At 41.2% G+C, this 16223-nt stretch overlaps 2 protein-coding genes across 3 annotated transcripts in view; both read left to right on the forward strand.

The window, feature by feature from the left end:
- The window catches only part of LOC118370090 (zinc finger protein 501-like), a 311132-nt gene that overhangs the window by 26032 nt on the left and 268877 nt on the right, over nt 1–16223 (forward strand). The gene's annotated exons all lie outside the window — the stretch shown is intronic.
- Nucleotides 781–15000, forward strand: LOC118370074 (zinc finger protein with KRAB and SCAN domains 7-like). Its single transcript, XM_035754869.2, has 2 exons — nt 781–1464; nt 12981–15000. The coding sequence occupies exons 1-2, from the start codon at nt 1095–1097 to the stop codon at nt 14042–14044; spliced, it is 1434 nt and encodes a 477-aa protein (XP_035610762.1). The 5' UTR covers nt 781–1094; the 3' UTR covers nt 14045–15000.

The raw sequence follows: 16223 nt of genomic DNA on the forward strand, positions 1-16223 counted from the left end.
CAGAAGGCTGCAAATAGAAAAGAGGCATACAATTTTTATTTAAACTTGATTTATTTAATAAATGAATGCCATTGATGTGTTTTTTCATTTGAAATTCGATTTTGCATGTCTCCACTATTAAATGATATATTGTATGGTAATAAGCGATGCTTGTTCCATATTCAATGTTAAAGCAAAACTTGTTTGGGTCCATATTAAAAGGTTAATTTGTTCAATGTTGGCCCGTGACTTTGTTCAGGTTTTACATTTTGGCCCACTGGGTATTTGAGTTTGACACCCCTGCTCTAGGGCGTGAATACTTCAAAGCACACTGCCTCGTAGCTCCGGAATAAACATAACTTCCCTACCGAAAAGTTGACAAAACAAAAAGGAGCAAGCAGGTATGATTTTATCATTTGTTTTGAGCCCACGGCAAGAAGGCACTAGAGCCTACCATGCTAATGCGTTCCCACTAGATAACACAACCACACGGTACATGGAAAGCATGAGGTGTGGCTAACATTTGCAAGCTTGAGCTAGCTACCAAGCTAGCATACAAACTGTAGCACAGAGTACATCCTCCATGCGGCATTGAGAAATAGTGCATTGTGGGAAGTTGAGAAGATATCTGGAAATAAGTGAATGAATATGTAATGACGCAAAAACATAACTGTTTGTGCTTATAGGTAACCAGTTACTAATGCTTCAACCACGCTGTTTTGTTACACTGGCGAGTAAAAACTAATGCTTTCTACACTTTAACCTGTTGTCTGAAGATAAAATGTACATTTTACTCAACTTCGTTACCCACTCCAATCAGCAGATGGCGGTGTGGGAATTTAAGGTTATGCTGTTGGTGTGACGAATTTCTAGTGGACGGAACGCTTCTTTCAACAGCAGCAAAAGTTAGCCAGACACCTCTGTAGCTTGCTAGACAAAATAGCCGAACCACTAAAGCTCTTTAGACGCTTTCGTATATATTAACCACTATGTTCTAAACCATCTTCTGTCGTCTAGTAAGTTATCCGATTTAATTTAATATTTACAGTGTTGTTATTAGTCAGCTAGCGGGCTGGTTAAGTTCGCATTAGCCTAGCTAGCTAACAATTCCGACCATGAGTTTACTAAGGTACTCTCCTAAGAAAGAAGAGGAGGTCTGCTGGACGGAGAAAGAGGGTCTGTGGCTGAACGTTGTCGTGAAAGAGGAGGAAGAGGATGTCAAAATACAAAAACAAGTAGAGAGTGAGGCTGTTACAGTGAAAGAAGAAGAGAAAGACGTTTCAGTGAAAGAAGAGGAAGACGCGTTCAGAGTGGAGGGAGATGTTACAGTAAAAGTAGAAGAGGATGAGGAAGATGCCGTTTTTGAAGTTAAAGAGGAGGAGGGGGAGATGACTGTCACATCGAGAAATGAGGAGGAAGAAGAGGAGGAAACTGGATATCTGGGCCATAAGATGGTTTTGAGAAACCGGGCCCTGATGAACACTAGTAAGTACTGGCACACATTTGTGCAGTAGTCAAGTTCCATACTGTTACTATAGACTAGTTCCATACTGTTACTATAGTCTAGTTCCATGCTGTTACTATAGTCTAGTTCCATGCTGTTACTATAGTCTAGTTCCATGCTGGTACTATGGACTAGTTCCATGCTGTTACTATAGTCTAGTTCCACGCTGTTACTGTAGTCTAGTTCCATGTTGCTATAGTTACTATAGTCTTGTTCCATGTTATTACTCTTGTCTAGTTCCATGCTATTACTATAGTCTAGTTCCATGCTATTACTATAGTCTAGTTCCATACAGTTACTATCGTCTAGTTCCATGCAGTTACTATAGTCTAGTTCCACGCTGTTACTATAGTCTAGTTCCACACTGTTACTATAGTCTAGTGTCGTGGAAATTTTCTCTATTTACCAAATCATGGGAGCAAACCACACACACACATGTCAGAGTTAGTTATAAAAGTCCATCTTTAATTATATGAGCTCTTATCACAATCCTGTGACTCTCAGATAAATTCAGTGTCTCCCCAGTGAATTCTCTGAGAGTCCCTTACAATGCAACTGAGTTGCTTTAATAGCAAAGACACCAATAGTCAGACAGCATAGACATAATTCATCGTTCAGCTTTGTCTCCTTTCCCAAAACCCCAGAACCATAAACCAATCCTCCAAATCAACAGGCATATATCAAATTGTAAATACAAACTCCTGGACAAACTCACGGATAGGAGAGTGACCCTACAGGTCAACAAAGAGGGAGCATAGAATGATTCCAGACACTGCAACCCCTCCTTTCCCCACTGGGAAAGTTAGGGAGTATAAGATATGTTTACACATGATGACACTTTGACCTCTCACGTGGCCCATGCAACTTAGTTTTGACATAGAACAGATAACTGCAACCTCGCCACAGAATTACACAAAAATACCATTCTGATGGGAAGTAACTTACACACATTTGATGAATATTAAACATCATACAAATGTTACCAACATATTCTGATAATTCCACAACATTAGTTCCATGTTGTTACTATAGTCTAGTTCCATGTTGTTACTATAGTCTAGTTCCATGTTGTTACTATAGTCTAGTTCCATGCTGTTACTATAGTCTAGTTCCATGTTGTTACTATATTATAGTTCCATGCTGTTACTATAGTATAGTTCCATGCTGTTACTATAGTCTAGTTCCATCCTGTTACTATAGTTACTATCGTCTAGTTCCATGTTGTTACTATAGTTTAATCCATGTTACTATGGTCTTGTTCCATGTTATTACTATTGCCTAGTTCCATGTTGTTACTATAGTCTAGTTACATGCTGTTACTATAGTCTAGTTCCATGCTGTTACTATAGTCTAGTTCCAAGCTGTTACTATAGTCTAGTTCCACGCTGTTACTGTAGTCTAGTTCCATGTTACTATAGTTACTATAGTCTTGTTCCATGTTATTACTATAGTCTAGTTCCATGCTATTACTATAGTCTAGTTCCATGCTATTACTATAGTCTAGTTGCATACAGTTACTATCGTCTAGTTCCATGCAGTTACTATAGTCTAGTTCCACGCTGTTACTATAGTCTAGTTCCATGTTGTTACTATAGTCTAGTTCCATGTTGTTACTATAGTCTAGTTCCATGCATTTACTATAGTCTAGTCCCATGCTGTTACTATAGTCTAGTTCCATGCTGTTACTATAGTCTAGTTCCATGCTGTTACTATAGTCTAGTTACATGCTGTTACTATAGTCTAGTTCCATGCTGTTACTATAGTCTAGTTCCATGCTGTTACTATAGTCTAGTTCCATGCTGTTACTATAGTCTAGTTCCACGCTGTTACTGTAGTCTAGTTCCATGTTATTACTCTTGTCTAGTTCCATGCTATTACTATAGTCTAGTTCCATACAGTTACTATAGTCTAGTTCCACGCTGTTACTATAGTCTAGTTCCACGCTGTTACTATAGTCTAGTTCCACGCTGTTACTATAGTCTAGTTCCACGCTGTTACTATAGTCTAGTTCCACGCTGTTACTATAGTCTAGTTCCACGCTGTTACTATAGTCTAGTTCCACGCTGTTACTATAGTCTAGTTCCATGCTGTTACTATAGTCTAGTTCCACGTGGTTACTATAGTCTAGTTCCACGCTGTTACTATAGTCTAGTTCCACGCTGTTACTATAGTCTAGTTCCATGTTACTATAGTCTAGTTCCATGGTCCTTCTGTAGCTCAGTTGGAAGAGCATGGCGCTTGTAACGCCAGGGTAGTGGGTTCGATTCCCGGGACCACCCATACGTAGAATGTATGCACACATGACTGTAAGTCGCTTTGGATAAAAGCGTCTGCTAAATGGCATATATTATTATTATATTATGTTGCTATAGTTAGTATAGTCTAGTTCCATGCTGTTACTATAGTCTAGTTCCATGTTGTTACTATGGTCTAGTTCCATACAGTTACTATAGTCTAGTTCCATGCTGTTACTATTGTCTAGTTCCATGCTGTTACTATAGTATAGTTCCATGCTGTTACTATAGTCTAGTTCCATGCTGTTACTATTGTATAGTTCCATGCTGTTACTATACTCTAGTTCCATCCTGTTACTATTGTCTAGTTCCATGTTGTTACTATAGTCTAATCCATGTTACTATAGTCTTGTTCCATGTTATTACTATTGCCTAGTTCCATACTGTTACTATAGTCTAGTTCCATACTGTTACTATAGACTAGTTCCATACTGTTACTATAGTCTAGTTCCATGCTGTTACTATAGTCTAGTTCCATGCTGTTACTATAGTCTATTTCCATGCTGTTACTATAGTCTAGTTCCATGCTGTTACTATAGTCTATTTCCATGCTGTTACTATAGTCTAGTTCCACGCTGTTACTATAGTCTAGTTCCATGCTGTTACTATAGTCTAGTTCCACGCTGTTACTATAGTCTAGTTCCATGTTACTATAGTTACTATAGTCTAGTTCCATGTTGTTACTGTAGTCTAGTTCCATGTTGTTACTATAGTCTAGTCCCATGCTGTTACTATAGTCTAGTTCCATGCTGTTACTATAGTCTAGTTCCATGTTATTACTATAGTCTAGTTCCATGCTGTTACTATAGTCTAGTTCCATACTGTTTCTATAGTCTAGTTCCAAGCAATTACTATAGTCTAGTTCCAAACTGTTACTATAGTCTAGTCACATGTTACTATAGTTACTATAGTCTTGTTCCATGTTACTTTACTATAGTTACTATTGTCTAGTTCCATGTTGTTACTATAGTCTAGTTCCATAATGTTACTATAGTCTAGTTCCATACTGTTACTATAGTCTAGTTCCATACTGTTACTATAGTCTAGTTCCATGCTGTTACTATAGTCTATTTCCATGCTGTTACTATAGTCTCATTCCATGCTGTTACTATAGTCTAGTTCCATGCTGTTACTATAGTCTAGTTCCACGCTGTTGCTATAGTCTTGTTCCATGTTTTTACTCTTGTCTAGTTCCATACTGTTACTATAGTCTAGTTCCATGCTGTTACTATAGTCTAGTTCCATGCTGTTACTATAGTCTAGTTCCACGCTGTTACTATAGTCTAGTTCCACGCTGTTACTATAGTCTAGTTCCACGCTGTTACTATAGTCTAGTTCCATGCTGTTACTATAGTCTAGTTCCATGTGGTTACTATAGTCTAGTTCCATGTTGTTACTATAGTCTAGTTCCATGTTGTTACTATAGTCTAGTTCCATGTTGTTACTATCGTCAAGTTCCATGTTACTATAGTCTAGTTCCATGTTGTTACTATAGTCTAGTTCCATGTTGTTACTATCGTCTAGTTCCATGTTACTATAGTCTAGTTCCATGTTGTTACTATAGTCTAGTTCCATGTTGTTACTATAGTCTAGTTCCATGTTACTATAGTCTATTTCCATGTTATTACTATAGTCTAGTTCCACGCTGTTACTATAGTCTAGTTCCACGCTGTTACTATGGTCTAGTTCCATGTTACTATAGTCTAGTTCCATGTTGTTACTATAGTCTAGTTCCATGTTGTTACTATAGTCTAGTTCCATGCTGTTACTATGGTCTAGTTCCATGTTGTTACTATAGTTTAGTTCCATGCTGTTACTATAGTCTAGTTCCATGTTACTGTAGTCTAGTTCCATGTTACTATAGTTACTGTAGTCTAGTTCCATGCTGTTACTATAGTCTAGTTCCATGCTGTTACTATAGTCTAGTTCCACGCTTTTACGATAGTCTAGTTCCACACTTTTACTATAGTCTAGTTCCATGTTACTATAGTTACTATAGTCTAGTTTCATGCTGTTACTATAGTCTAGTTCCATGCTGTTACTATAGTCTAGTTCCATGTTACTATAGTTACTATAGTCTAGTTTCATGCTGTTACTATAGTCTAGTTCCATGCTGTTACTATAGTCTAGTTCCATGCTGTTACTATAGTCTAGTTCCATGCTGTTACTATAGTCTAGTTCCATGCTGTTACTATAGTCTATTTCCATGCTGTTACTATAGTCTAGTTCCATGCTGTTACTATAGTCTAGTTTCATGCTGTTACTATAGTCTAGTTCCATGCTGTTACTATAGTCTAGTTCCATGCTGTTACTATAGTCTAGTTCCATGCTGTTACTATAGTCTAGTTTCATGCTGTTACTATAGTCTAGTTCCTTGCTGTTACTATAGTCTAGTTCCATGTTACTATAGTTACTATAGTCTAGTTCCATACTGTTACTATAGTCTAGTTCCATGCTGTTACTATAGTCTAGTTCCATGCTGTTACTATAGTCTAGTTCCATGCTGTTACTATAGTCTAGTTCCATGCTGTTACTATAGTCTAGTTCCATGCTGTTACTATAGTCTAGTTCCATGCTGTTACTATAGTCTAGTTCCATGCTGTTACTATAGTCTAGTTCCATGCTGTTACTATGGTCTAGTTCCATGCTGTTACTATAGTCTAGTTCCATCCTGTTACTATAGTCTAGTTCCATGCTGTTACTTTAAACTAGTTCCATGCTGTTACTATAATCTAGTTCAATGCTGTTACTGTAGCTTTTTTCGATACTATGACTGCTTCTTCAGTTCTGTCCCCACAGCGACTGCAGCGAGAATAGCTTTTGCATGAAATCTGTCTCCTTCAGTCCTGTTATCTCTGTTGTTTCTTCACGTCTGGTGAGGTGGCCTCCTGTATGCAGGAGATGTGACAGTATTATTACAGAGAACCTCACTTCTGGGGATGTGGCCTCCTGTATACAGGGATCTGTAACTCGTCGTTCTGGTGAGGTGGCCTCCTGTATACAGGGATCTGTAGCTAGTCTTTCTAGTGAGATGGCCTCCTGTATACTGGGATCTGTAGCTCGTCTTTCTGGTGAGGTGGCCTCCTGTATGCAGGGATCTGTAGCTAGTCTTTCTGGTGAGGTGGCCTCCTGTATTACAGGGATCTCTATCTAGTCTTTCAAGTGTGGTGCCTTCTCTGACAAACCCATTTCTGAAAGTTGACAACAGTGTCTGAAATGACAACACTATCTCTGCTATTCTCACTGTGATCTGGTTATGTGTAACGTTCAATTTAACGTCATAGTCTGTGTATTGTACACAGTTTGCTGTCCCTCTACTACCAGCTATCCCCTGTAACAATATACACAGAGGAGTGGTGTCATTCCCCAAAGACTCTATTAGCCGTCCTTCCTCTCCTACCAGCTATCCCCTGTAACAATATACACAGAGGAGTGGTGTCGTTCCCCAGACTCTATTAGCTGTCCTTCCTCTCCTACCAGCTATTTACATTTACATTACATTTAAGTCATTTAGCAGACGCTCTTATCCAGAGCGACTTACAAATTGGTGCATTCACCTTATGACATCCAGTAGAACAGTCACTTTACAATAGTGCATCTAAATCTTAAAGGGGGGTGAGAAAGATTACTTATCCTATCCTAGGTATTCCTTAAAGAGGTGGGGTTTCAGGTGTCTCCGGAAGGTGGTGATTGACTCCGCTGTCCTGGCGTCGTGAGGGAGTTTGTTCCACCATTGGGGGGCCAGAGCAGCGAACAGTTTTGACTGGGCTGAGCGGGAACTGTACTTCCTCAGTGGTAGGGAGGCGAGCAGGCCAGAGGTGGATGAACGCAGTGCCCTTGTTTGGGTGTAGGGCCTGATCAGAGCCTGGAGGTACTGAGGTGCCGTTCCCCTCACAGCTCCGTAGGCAAGCACCATGGTCTTGTAGCGGATGCGAGCTTCAACTGGAAGCCAGTGGAGAGAGCGGAGGAGCGGGGTGACGTGAGAGAACTTGGGAAAGTTGAACACCAGACGGGCTGCGGCGTTCTGGATGAGTTGTAGGGGTTTAATGGCACAGGCAGGGAGCCCAGCCAACAGCGAGTTGCAGTAATCCAGACGGGAGATGACAAGTGCCTGGATTAGGACCTGCGCCTCTTCCTGTGTGAGGCAGGGTCGTACTCTGCGGATGTTGTAGAGCATGAACCTACAGGAACGGGCCACCGCCTTGATGTTAGTTGAGAACGACAGGGTGTTGTCCAGGATCACGCCAAGGTTCTTAGCGCTCTGGGAGGAGGACACAATGGAGTTGTCAACCGTGATGGCGAGATCATGGAACGGGCAGTCCTTCCCCGGGAGGAAGAGCAGCTCCGTCTTGCCGAGGTTCAGCTTGAGGTGGTGATCCGTCATCCACACTGATATGTCTGCCAGACATGCAGAGATGCGATTCGCCACCTGGTCATCAGAAGGGGAAAGGAAGATTAATTGTGTGTCGTCTGCATAGCAATGATAGGAGAGACCATGTGAGGTTATGACAGAGCCAAGTGACTTGGTGTATAGCGAGAATAGGAGAGGGCCTAGAACAGAGCCCTGGGGGACACCAGTGGTGAGAGCGCGTGGTGAGGAGACAGATTCTCGCCACGCCACCTGGTAGGAGCGACCTGTCAGGTAGGACGCAATCCAAGCGTGGGCCGCGCCGGAGATGCCCAACCCGGAGAGGAGGATCTGATGGTTCACAGTATCGAAGGCAGCCGATAGGTCTAGAAGGATGAGAGCAGAGGAGAGAGAGTTAGCTTTAGCAGTGCGGAGCGCCTCCGTGATACAGAGAAGAGCAGTCTCAGTTGAATGACTAGTCTTGAAACCTGACTGATTTGGATCAAGAAGGTCATTCAGAGAGAGATAGCGGGAGAGCTGGCCAAGGACGGCACGTTCAAGAGTTTTGGAGAGAAAAGAAAGAAGGGATACTGGTCTGTAGTTGTTGACATCGGAGGGATCGAGTGTAGTTTTTTTCAGAAGGGGTGCAACTCTCGCTCTCTTGAAGACGGAAGGGACGTAGCCAGCGGTCAGGGATGAGTTGATGAGCGAGGTGAGGTAAGGGAGAAGGTCTCCGGAAATGGTCTGGAGAAGAGAGGAGGGGATAGGGTCAAGCGGGCAGGTTGTTGGGCGGCCGGCCGTCACAAGATGCGAGATTTCATCTGGAGAGAGGGGAGAAAGAGGTCAGAGCACAGGGTAGGGCAGTGTGAGCAGAACCAGCGGTGCCGTTTGACTTAGCAAACGAGGATCGGATGTCGTCGACCTTCTTTTCAAAATGGTTGACGAAGTCATCTGCAGAGAGGGAGGAGGGGGGAGGATTCAGGAGGGAGGAGAAGGTGGCAAAGAGCTTCCTAGGGTTAGAGGCAGATGCTTGGAATTTAGAGTGGTAGAAAATGGCTTTAGCAGCAGAGACAGAGGAGGAAAATGTAGAGAGGAGGGAGTGAAAGGATGCCAGGTCCGCAGGGAGGCGAGTTTTCCTCCATTTCCGCTCGGCTGCCCGGAGCCCGGAGCTATCCCCTGTAACAATGTACACAGAGGAGTGGTGTCGTTCCCCCAGACTCTATTAGCTGTCCTTCCTCTCCTACCAGCTATCCCCTGTAACAATATACACAGAGGAGTGGTGTCGTTCCCCAGACTCTATTAGCTGTCCTTCCTCTCCTACCAGCTATCCCCTGTAACAATGTACACAGAGGAGTGGTGTCGTTCCCCAGACTCTATTAGCTGTCCTTCCTCTACTACCAGCTAATGCATTGGTCTCCAGTCATATTACATTCTGCTCTCCCAATTCCCTGTAACATTAATACCTTGGTTTTTGGGACTCCATAGAATGACTGATATTGGTCCTGCCAGAATCTGCAACTAACACTCCATAAGACTGACCCTTGACCCCCCATCATACTGTCTACACTGTTGGATCTCTGTCAGTCACTAGTTCAGCCCCTAAGTGAGTCTGTAAGTCTGTCTTAATCTGCTCATATGCATCTTCTTCCCCCTGATGCTTCACTGTAACAATAGTTTTGTTCCCATATTCCCCCCTTAGGATGTGGTCCAGATTATAATTACCCCAACAAGCTCTCTCTCCCCAGGCTTGTGGTGTACTGGTGAATAAAACTCTCCCTGGCCACTCCTCTACTTACTGTACTAAAAGACATCACTGGTGAAAATAACTCTCACAGACAATTTCACCACACTAGTTGCTGTACTAAAGGACATTACTGGTGAATAAAACTCTCCCTGACCACTCCTCTAGTTGCTGTACTAAAGGACATTACTGGTGAATAATACTCTCCCAGACCACTTGTACTGTGTCGTCCAGAACAACAGCCGGGTGGATTCTGACGTGCTCTCCATCTCCAGGATTCAGCCCATGCTCTCGGTTATCTCCTGACACATGATCATCATGTGCTGCTTTCACCTGAGAATACACACACTGCAACGCATGGGTCATTTTTTAACAATAGGGCAACATACGTATGTATATACTGTACTCTATATCATCTACTGCATCTTTATGTAATACATGTATCACTAGCCACTTTAAACTATGCCACTTTGTTTACATACTCATCTCATATGTATATACTGTACTCGATACCATCTACTGCATCTTGCCTATGCCGTTCTGTACCATCACTCATTCATATATCTTTATGTACATATTCTTTATCCCTTTACACTTATGTGTATACGGTAGTAGTTTTGGAATTGTTAGCTAGATTACTCGTTGGTTATTACTGCATTGTCGGAACTAGAAGCACAAGCATTTCGCTACACTCGCATTAACATCTGCTAACCATGTGTATGTGACAAATAAAATTTGATTTGATTTGACATAGATTCTCCCATTATTGCCACATCACTAATTTGTGACGTGAATAACAGCCCCCAGTACTCTCATCGGTCTTCATGTGGTGTGAGTCCAGTATCATCAGTCTGCCAGTTACCACTTCATGTGGTGTGAGTCCAGTAGTGGCGTTAGTTGACACCCTCATTGACATAAGTACCACGGGTAAATTCATAACCCACTCTTTCCCTTCGGAGCTTAATGTCTTGGCCAATTTCTCCTTAATCGAACGATTCTGACGCTCCGTAATTCCCGCTGCTTCCGGCCTATACAGACAACTAAAAGCCTTGGAGATTCCCAAAGCCTTTATCCCAAAGCCCAATATTATGTTGAGCACATATCACACATCTTTTAACCCCAAATGTTCCTAACACCCCCTTTCCCCACCACGTCGTCTTGAACTGAGATATATGAGACATATTCACAGCCAATTGATGGGTTGGTCCGTGATACATTTCAGGAAGAGGAACATGTATCCAGCTTGGTAATACAGGTCAGTGGTAGTATTATACCACAACCCTTCAGTGTCTACTATGTATCCAGCCAGGTAGACTAATCCTACTTCTATATGCGTAATCAGGTGTATGCCCTTATTCAACATTGACATGAGTGTTTCAAACAAAAGACAATTAATAAATTGAAACATGGTACAACACCTGTTGAGTCCCCCCCCCTTCCTGGGTCGGTGGTGAGCGGTATTAAATTGAAGGAATGAATCCAAGCCTCACTCTCATGACCTGTGGAAGGCGGGGCTTCCAGTGAGGTGCGGATTTCATAGTATGTTGTACCTTGTTTCCCTCCTTCAGGGAACAGTAATTATAGTCATAACTATGTGGATTTAATAGTATGTTGTACCTAGTTTCCCTCCTTCAGGGAGCAGTAGTTATAGTCATAACGGGTGGATTTAATAGTATGTTGTACCTAGTTTCCCTCCTTCGGGGAACAGTAGTTATAGTCGTAACGTTAAGCTTGTCATTTGATGAACTTCAACTTAAATACGGTCGGACAGTTTCTTTGTATTCAGATCTCTGAAATGCTCTCTAACTACGTAACATTTGGTGTCTCCTTATGTTACACTGGGAAAACAGTTTTCATGGGCACAGAAATCCTAAATAATTTCAGAGTTTCCTTTATCCAATGGTTTTAACTGAGAGTCACCTTAACTTTATTGACAACACCCAAATGGATACTGTGATTAATGCGGTTCTTCAATAATTACACATAATACTTAATAATGTAGCTGTTTAGTTAGTCACATGTTCAACTATCATCAGCTAATCCAGATACAGTCACATGACAAACATCACGACATGCAACCACAACCAAAGTGCATCTTCATTCATTACACTGGTAAAGACCGCTGTGCTGTGCTCAAGTATGTCTGTAGTTATTGTGGTTCGGTGAAGTTTTGAGTCCTACAGTAGGTCTATGTTGTTGGGTAATGTTATGGGTCCTACTGTAGGTCTATGTTATTGTTAGGTGATGTTATGGGTCCTACAGTAGGTCTATGTTGTTGTTAGGTGAAGTTATCGGTCCTACAGTAGGTATATATTGTTGTTAGGGGAAGTTATTGGTCCTACAGTAGGTCTATGTTATTGTTTAGTGAAGTCATGGGTCTTACAGTAGGTTTATGTTATTGTTAGGTGATGTTATTGGCCAATTTGTTAAACACTTAGTGTACAAACCCTTTTTGTCAGGCAGATGAAAAAGCTAGCCAAAGAGCATATTACTGGTTGAAGTGTTTTTTAAGTGTAAAGCAGATGATTTGCGACAGTAACACAAATATATTAAGCAGGAGATTCAAACGAGCCTTACAATTATAATCCAAAAGTAATGTGAAATGCTCTCATATGCAACCGGTAAATGGAGGCTATTTTTTTCTGTCAGCCTATGAGAACTCCCCTGAGTTTTCCCCCATGGTGGTGAATTAGTGAATAGACACAGAGCTTAATGTGAGTTTCCTTGAGTAGCACTCCTGATCTTACACTGATAGTGAGCTGTAATATTCAGAATACATTGAAAAACGATAATCTTCGCTCACCATTTTTGCTCCTTGCAGATATACTACATCCATAACTAGTGGTTTTCTCATTAGCATGGAGGAGTTTCTGCAACCAAATTGCATGTGCATCGCTGCAGAAATGGAAATGGCCTATATTGGAGGCCAAAAGTCATCTGGCACACTGCTTACGTCTTGACTGTCTTAAGATAGATTGTCAAATCATTTAACAGATGTCAATTGTTGTACAACTTCATGGGTACTCTCTGGTTATCCCTTTTTATCTCAAATAAACAGTGGATTTCTGCTGTTGTGGGCATTTAACCATCTGTCTGACTTATTTGTTCACACAGGACAGATACGGGACTATCGTGGATCCTCTGGGGAGCCTCAACAACATCATGATGCTGATGAGGCAGAGAAGAGTCTCTCCACACCAGAACTCCTCAAGAAACACCTGCAGAGACCCACAGGGAATAAATCTCATTGCTGCTCTGACTGTGGGAAAATATTAAACTCCTCAGTGAAACTTAAAATACATCAAAGAATTCACACTGAAGAGAAACCTTTTGGCTGTACCAAATGTGGGAAGAGTTTTGTTCGTTCTAGCTGTCTGAAGAGACACCAGAGAACACACACAGGAGAGAAATCTTTTAGCTGTAATCAATGTGGAAAGAGCTTTACCCAGTCAAGAAGCCTGATATCACATCAGAGAACACACACAGGAGAGAAACGAGAGAAACCATATAGCTGTACTCAATGTGGGAAGAGTTTTGTTGATTCTTGGTGTCTGAAGAGACACCAGAGAAGACACACAGGAGAGAAATATTTTAGCTGTACTCAATGTGGGAAGAGTTTTGTTGATTCTTGGTGTCTGAAGAGACACCAGAGAACACACACAGGAGAGAAACCTTTTAGCTGTACTCAGTGTGGAAAAAGGTTTACCCAGTCAAGAAACCTGATATCACATCAGAGAACACACACAGGAGAGAAACGAGAGAAACCATATAGCTGTACTCAATGTGGGAAGAGTTTTGTTTGTTCTAGCAAGCTGAAGGTACACCATAGAACACACACAGGAGAGAAACCTTTTAGCTGTAATCAATGTGGAGAGAGTTTTATTATATCTAGCCAGCTGAAAGTACACCATAGAACACACACAGGAGAGAATCCTTTCAGCTGTAATCAATGTGGAAAGAGTTTTAATATATCTAGCCAGCTGAAGGTACACCAGAGAACACACACAGGAGAGAAACCTTATAGCTGTGATCAATGTGGGAAGAGTTTTACAACATTTAGCAATCTGATTATGCACCAGAGAACACACACAGGAGAGAAACCTTTCAGCTGTGATCAGTGTGAAATGAGATACCCTCGTAAAAGATATCTGATCAAACATCAGAAAATACATACATGAAGTAGTTGTTTCATGACATCAGTGAAATAATGTAGAATGTTGTAACATAGTAGTAGGAGTATTTTGATGATGTCAATGTCGAACCCTAAATGTCTACCCCTGTTCTATTGATTTTAACATGATATGGATATTAGCATCAGGGGAAAGATCCAGGCTCTGAATTGAAAGAGTACTATTTATGTGATTTAATGCAACACTTCAAAATGTAGATAACTGTTTTCTACAAGTTGTCCTCTAACCAGTGATGTATACATCATTTGCAGAATCCGTGTTGTTTTTGAGTTGTTTGTTTTAGCGTTTTTGATGCTTGTGCAGTTTGTAAGGTGCTTGTTTAAATAAATACTTAATATGACTATTGTGGCAGATGTTTGTGTATTTAGCACATTTTATGTTTGGGTTTTCAATTTATCACAAACTTTTTCTGGATTTGGACTATTGATTTGGACTATTGATTTGGACAACTTTAAACTGTGACATTGGGGATATCCCACCTAGCAAAATGTTGGTGAAAATAAGACTATGCCCAATGTACAATATAAGTTGTAGTTGAAAGTGAAAGTTGACAAGAAATATATTTAATTTCAAAGTACTTGCATCCTATACACATGGACACAGTATTTTGAATTGAGTCTATAATCAGTTTTAGGGACAGGAGTCCCGCTAGTTATACACATGGACGCAAGTTATACACATGGACGCAGTATAATGAATTGAGTCTTTAATCAGTTTTAGGGACAAGAGTCCCGGTAGTCATGGTAATAATGGATCCGCTAGCTACTAAATGCACGAGGGGAGAGTGGATGGGAAGGTGATGCGCTTACAGCAGCAATAGCAGCGGCGAGGCCAGGTCAATGTTGCTCTGTGTATATGTTGTCAATGCTGTGATGTTCACATATTGGTGCGCAAGGCTTGTGTTATTCTATGTCACTGTACAATAAACTATATCACACCCGTTACACTGTCTCCTTGGTTGTTTTTATTCATATGAGGGTACTTGGTAAAGGAAATTAATGGAAGAGATTGGTTCATGTACAGTAACTGTGCTTTATTCAGATATTGCTGCATAGATATAAACAACACAGGTTCAAGTGAGTCTGGTGTCCATAGAGTCAAAGTGGTACAGTTGATCCTTGGAGTTGTCCTTTACTCTGTGATTTACCATACCCTTTCGTCTTCTTCTTGTTTTGCATGCAGGCAGGTCTTTTCCACATTCATTGTAGCATTACTCTTACATTGCTGCCTAGGACACACAGCCTCCCGGCTCTGTCTTTTTTCCATGTAAGTGCCAATATACATTTTTTTCCCTCTTCCATCAGTTCGTATAGGTCATACTGATTACAAAGAACAAAAGTGGCCTAAGACACAGGCCTCCTGAGCGATGGATTGTGAGTTGTAGTCTTTTCTGAAATGGCTGAAAGCAGAGTGGCGCAGCGGAAGCGTTCTGGGCCCATAACCCAGCGGTTGATCGATCGAAATCATTCTCTGCTAACCAGCTCAGTTTTAGCATTGAATTGCGAACAAAACATTTTTTAAAATGCGTAATTTCATTGCATGTGTAAGTGCCATTATACATTTTTTTATACCTCTTCCATCAGTTCTTATTGGTCATACTGATTACAAAGAACAAAAGTGGCCTAAGACACTGGCCTCCTGACCCATAGATTGTGAGTTCTAGTCTTTTCTGAAGAGGCTGAAAGCAGAGTGGCCCATAACCCTGCGGTCGATGGATCGAAACCATCCTCTGCTAATCAGTCTATTTTTTTAAAATGAAATGCATATTTTCATTGCATGTGTAATTGCCATTATAAAATGTTTTATACCTCTTCCATCAGTTCGTATAGGTCATACTGATTACAAAGAACAAAAGTGGCATAAGACACTGGCCTCCTAAGCCATGGATTGTGAGTTCTAGTCTTTTCTGAAGTGGGTGAAAGCAGAGTGGCACAGCGAAAACGTGCTGGGCCATAACCCAGAGGTCGATTGATCGAAACCATTCTCTGTTGCCCATCTTGTCTTTAGCATTGAAGTGCGAACAAAAATATAAAAAATGCGTATTTTTATTGCATGTGTAATTGACATTATACATTTTTTTTATACCTCTTCCATCAGTTCGTATAGGTCATACTGATTACAAAGAACAAAAGTGGCCTAAGACACTGACCTCCTAAACCATGGATTG

The sequence above is a fragment of the Oncorhynchus keta genome, chromosome 37, assembly GCF_023373465.1.
Source record: "Oncorhynchus keta strain PuntledgeMale-10-30-2019 chromosome 37, Oket_V2, whole genome shotgun sequence".
NCBI lineage: Eukaryota > Metazoa > Chordata > Actinopteri > Salmoniformes > Salmonidae > Oncorhynchus > Oncorhynchus keta.

What these genes read in the sequence shown, in the direction of transcription:
- LOC118370074 (XM_035754869.2), top strand. Translation starts at nt 1,095, where the DNA reads ATGAGTTTACTAAGGTACTCTCCTAAGAAAGAAGAGGAGGTCTGCTGG. An exon ending in CCGGGCCCTGATGAACACTA is followed by an intron (nt 1,465 to 12,980) that starts GTAAGTACTGGC and finishes TTGTTCACACAG; the next exon opens with GACAGATACGGGACTATCGT.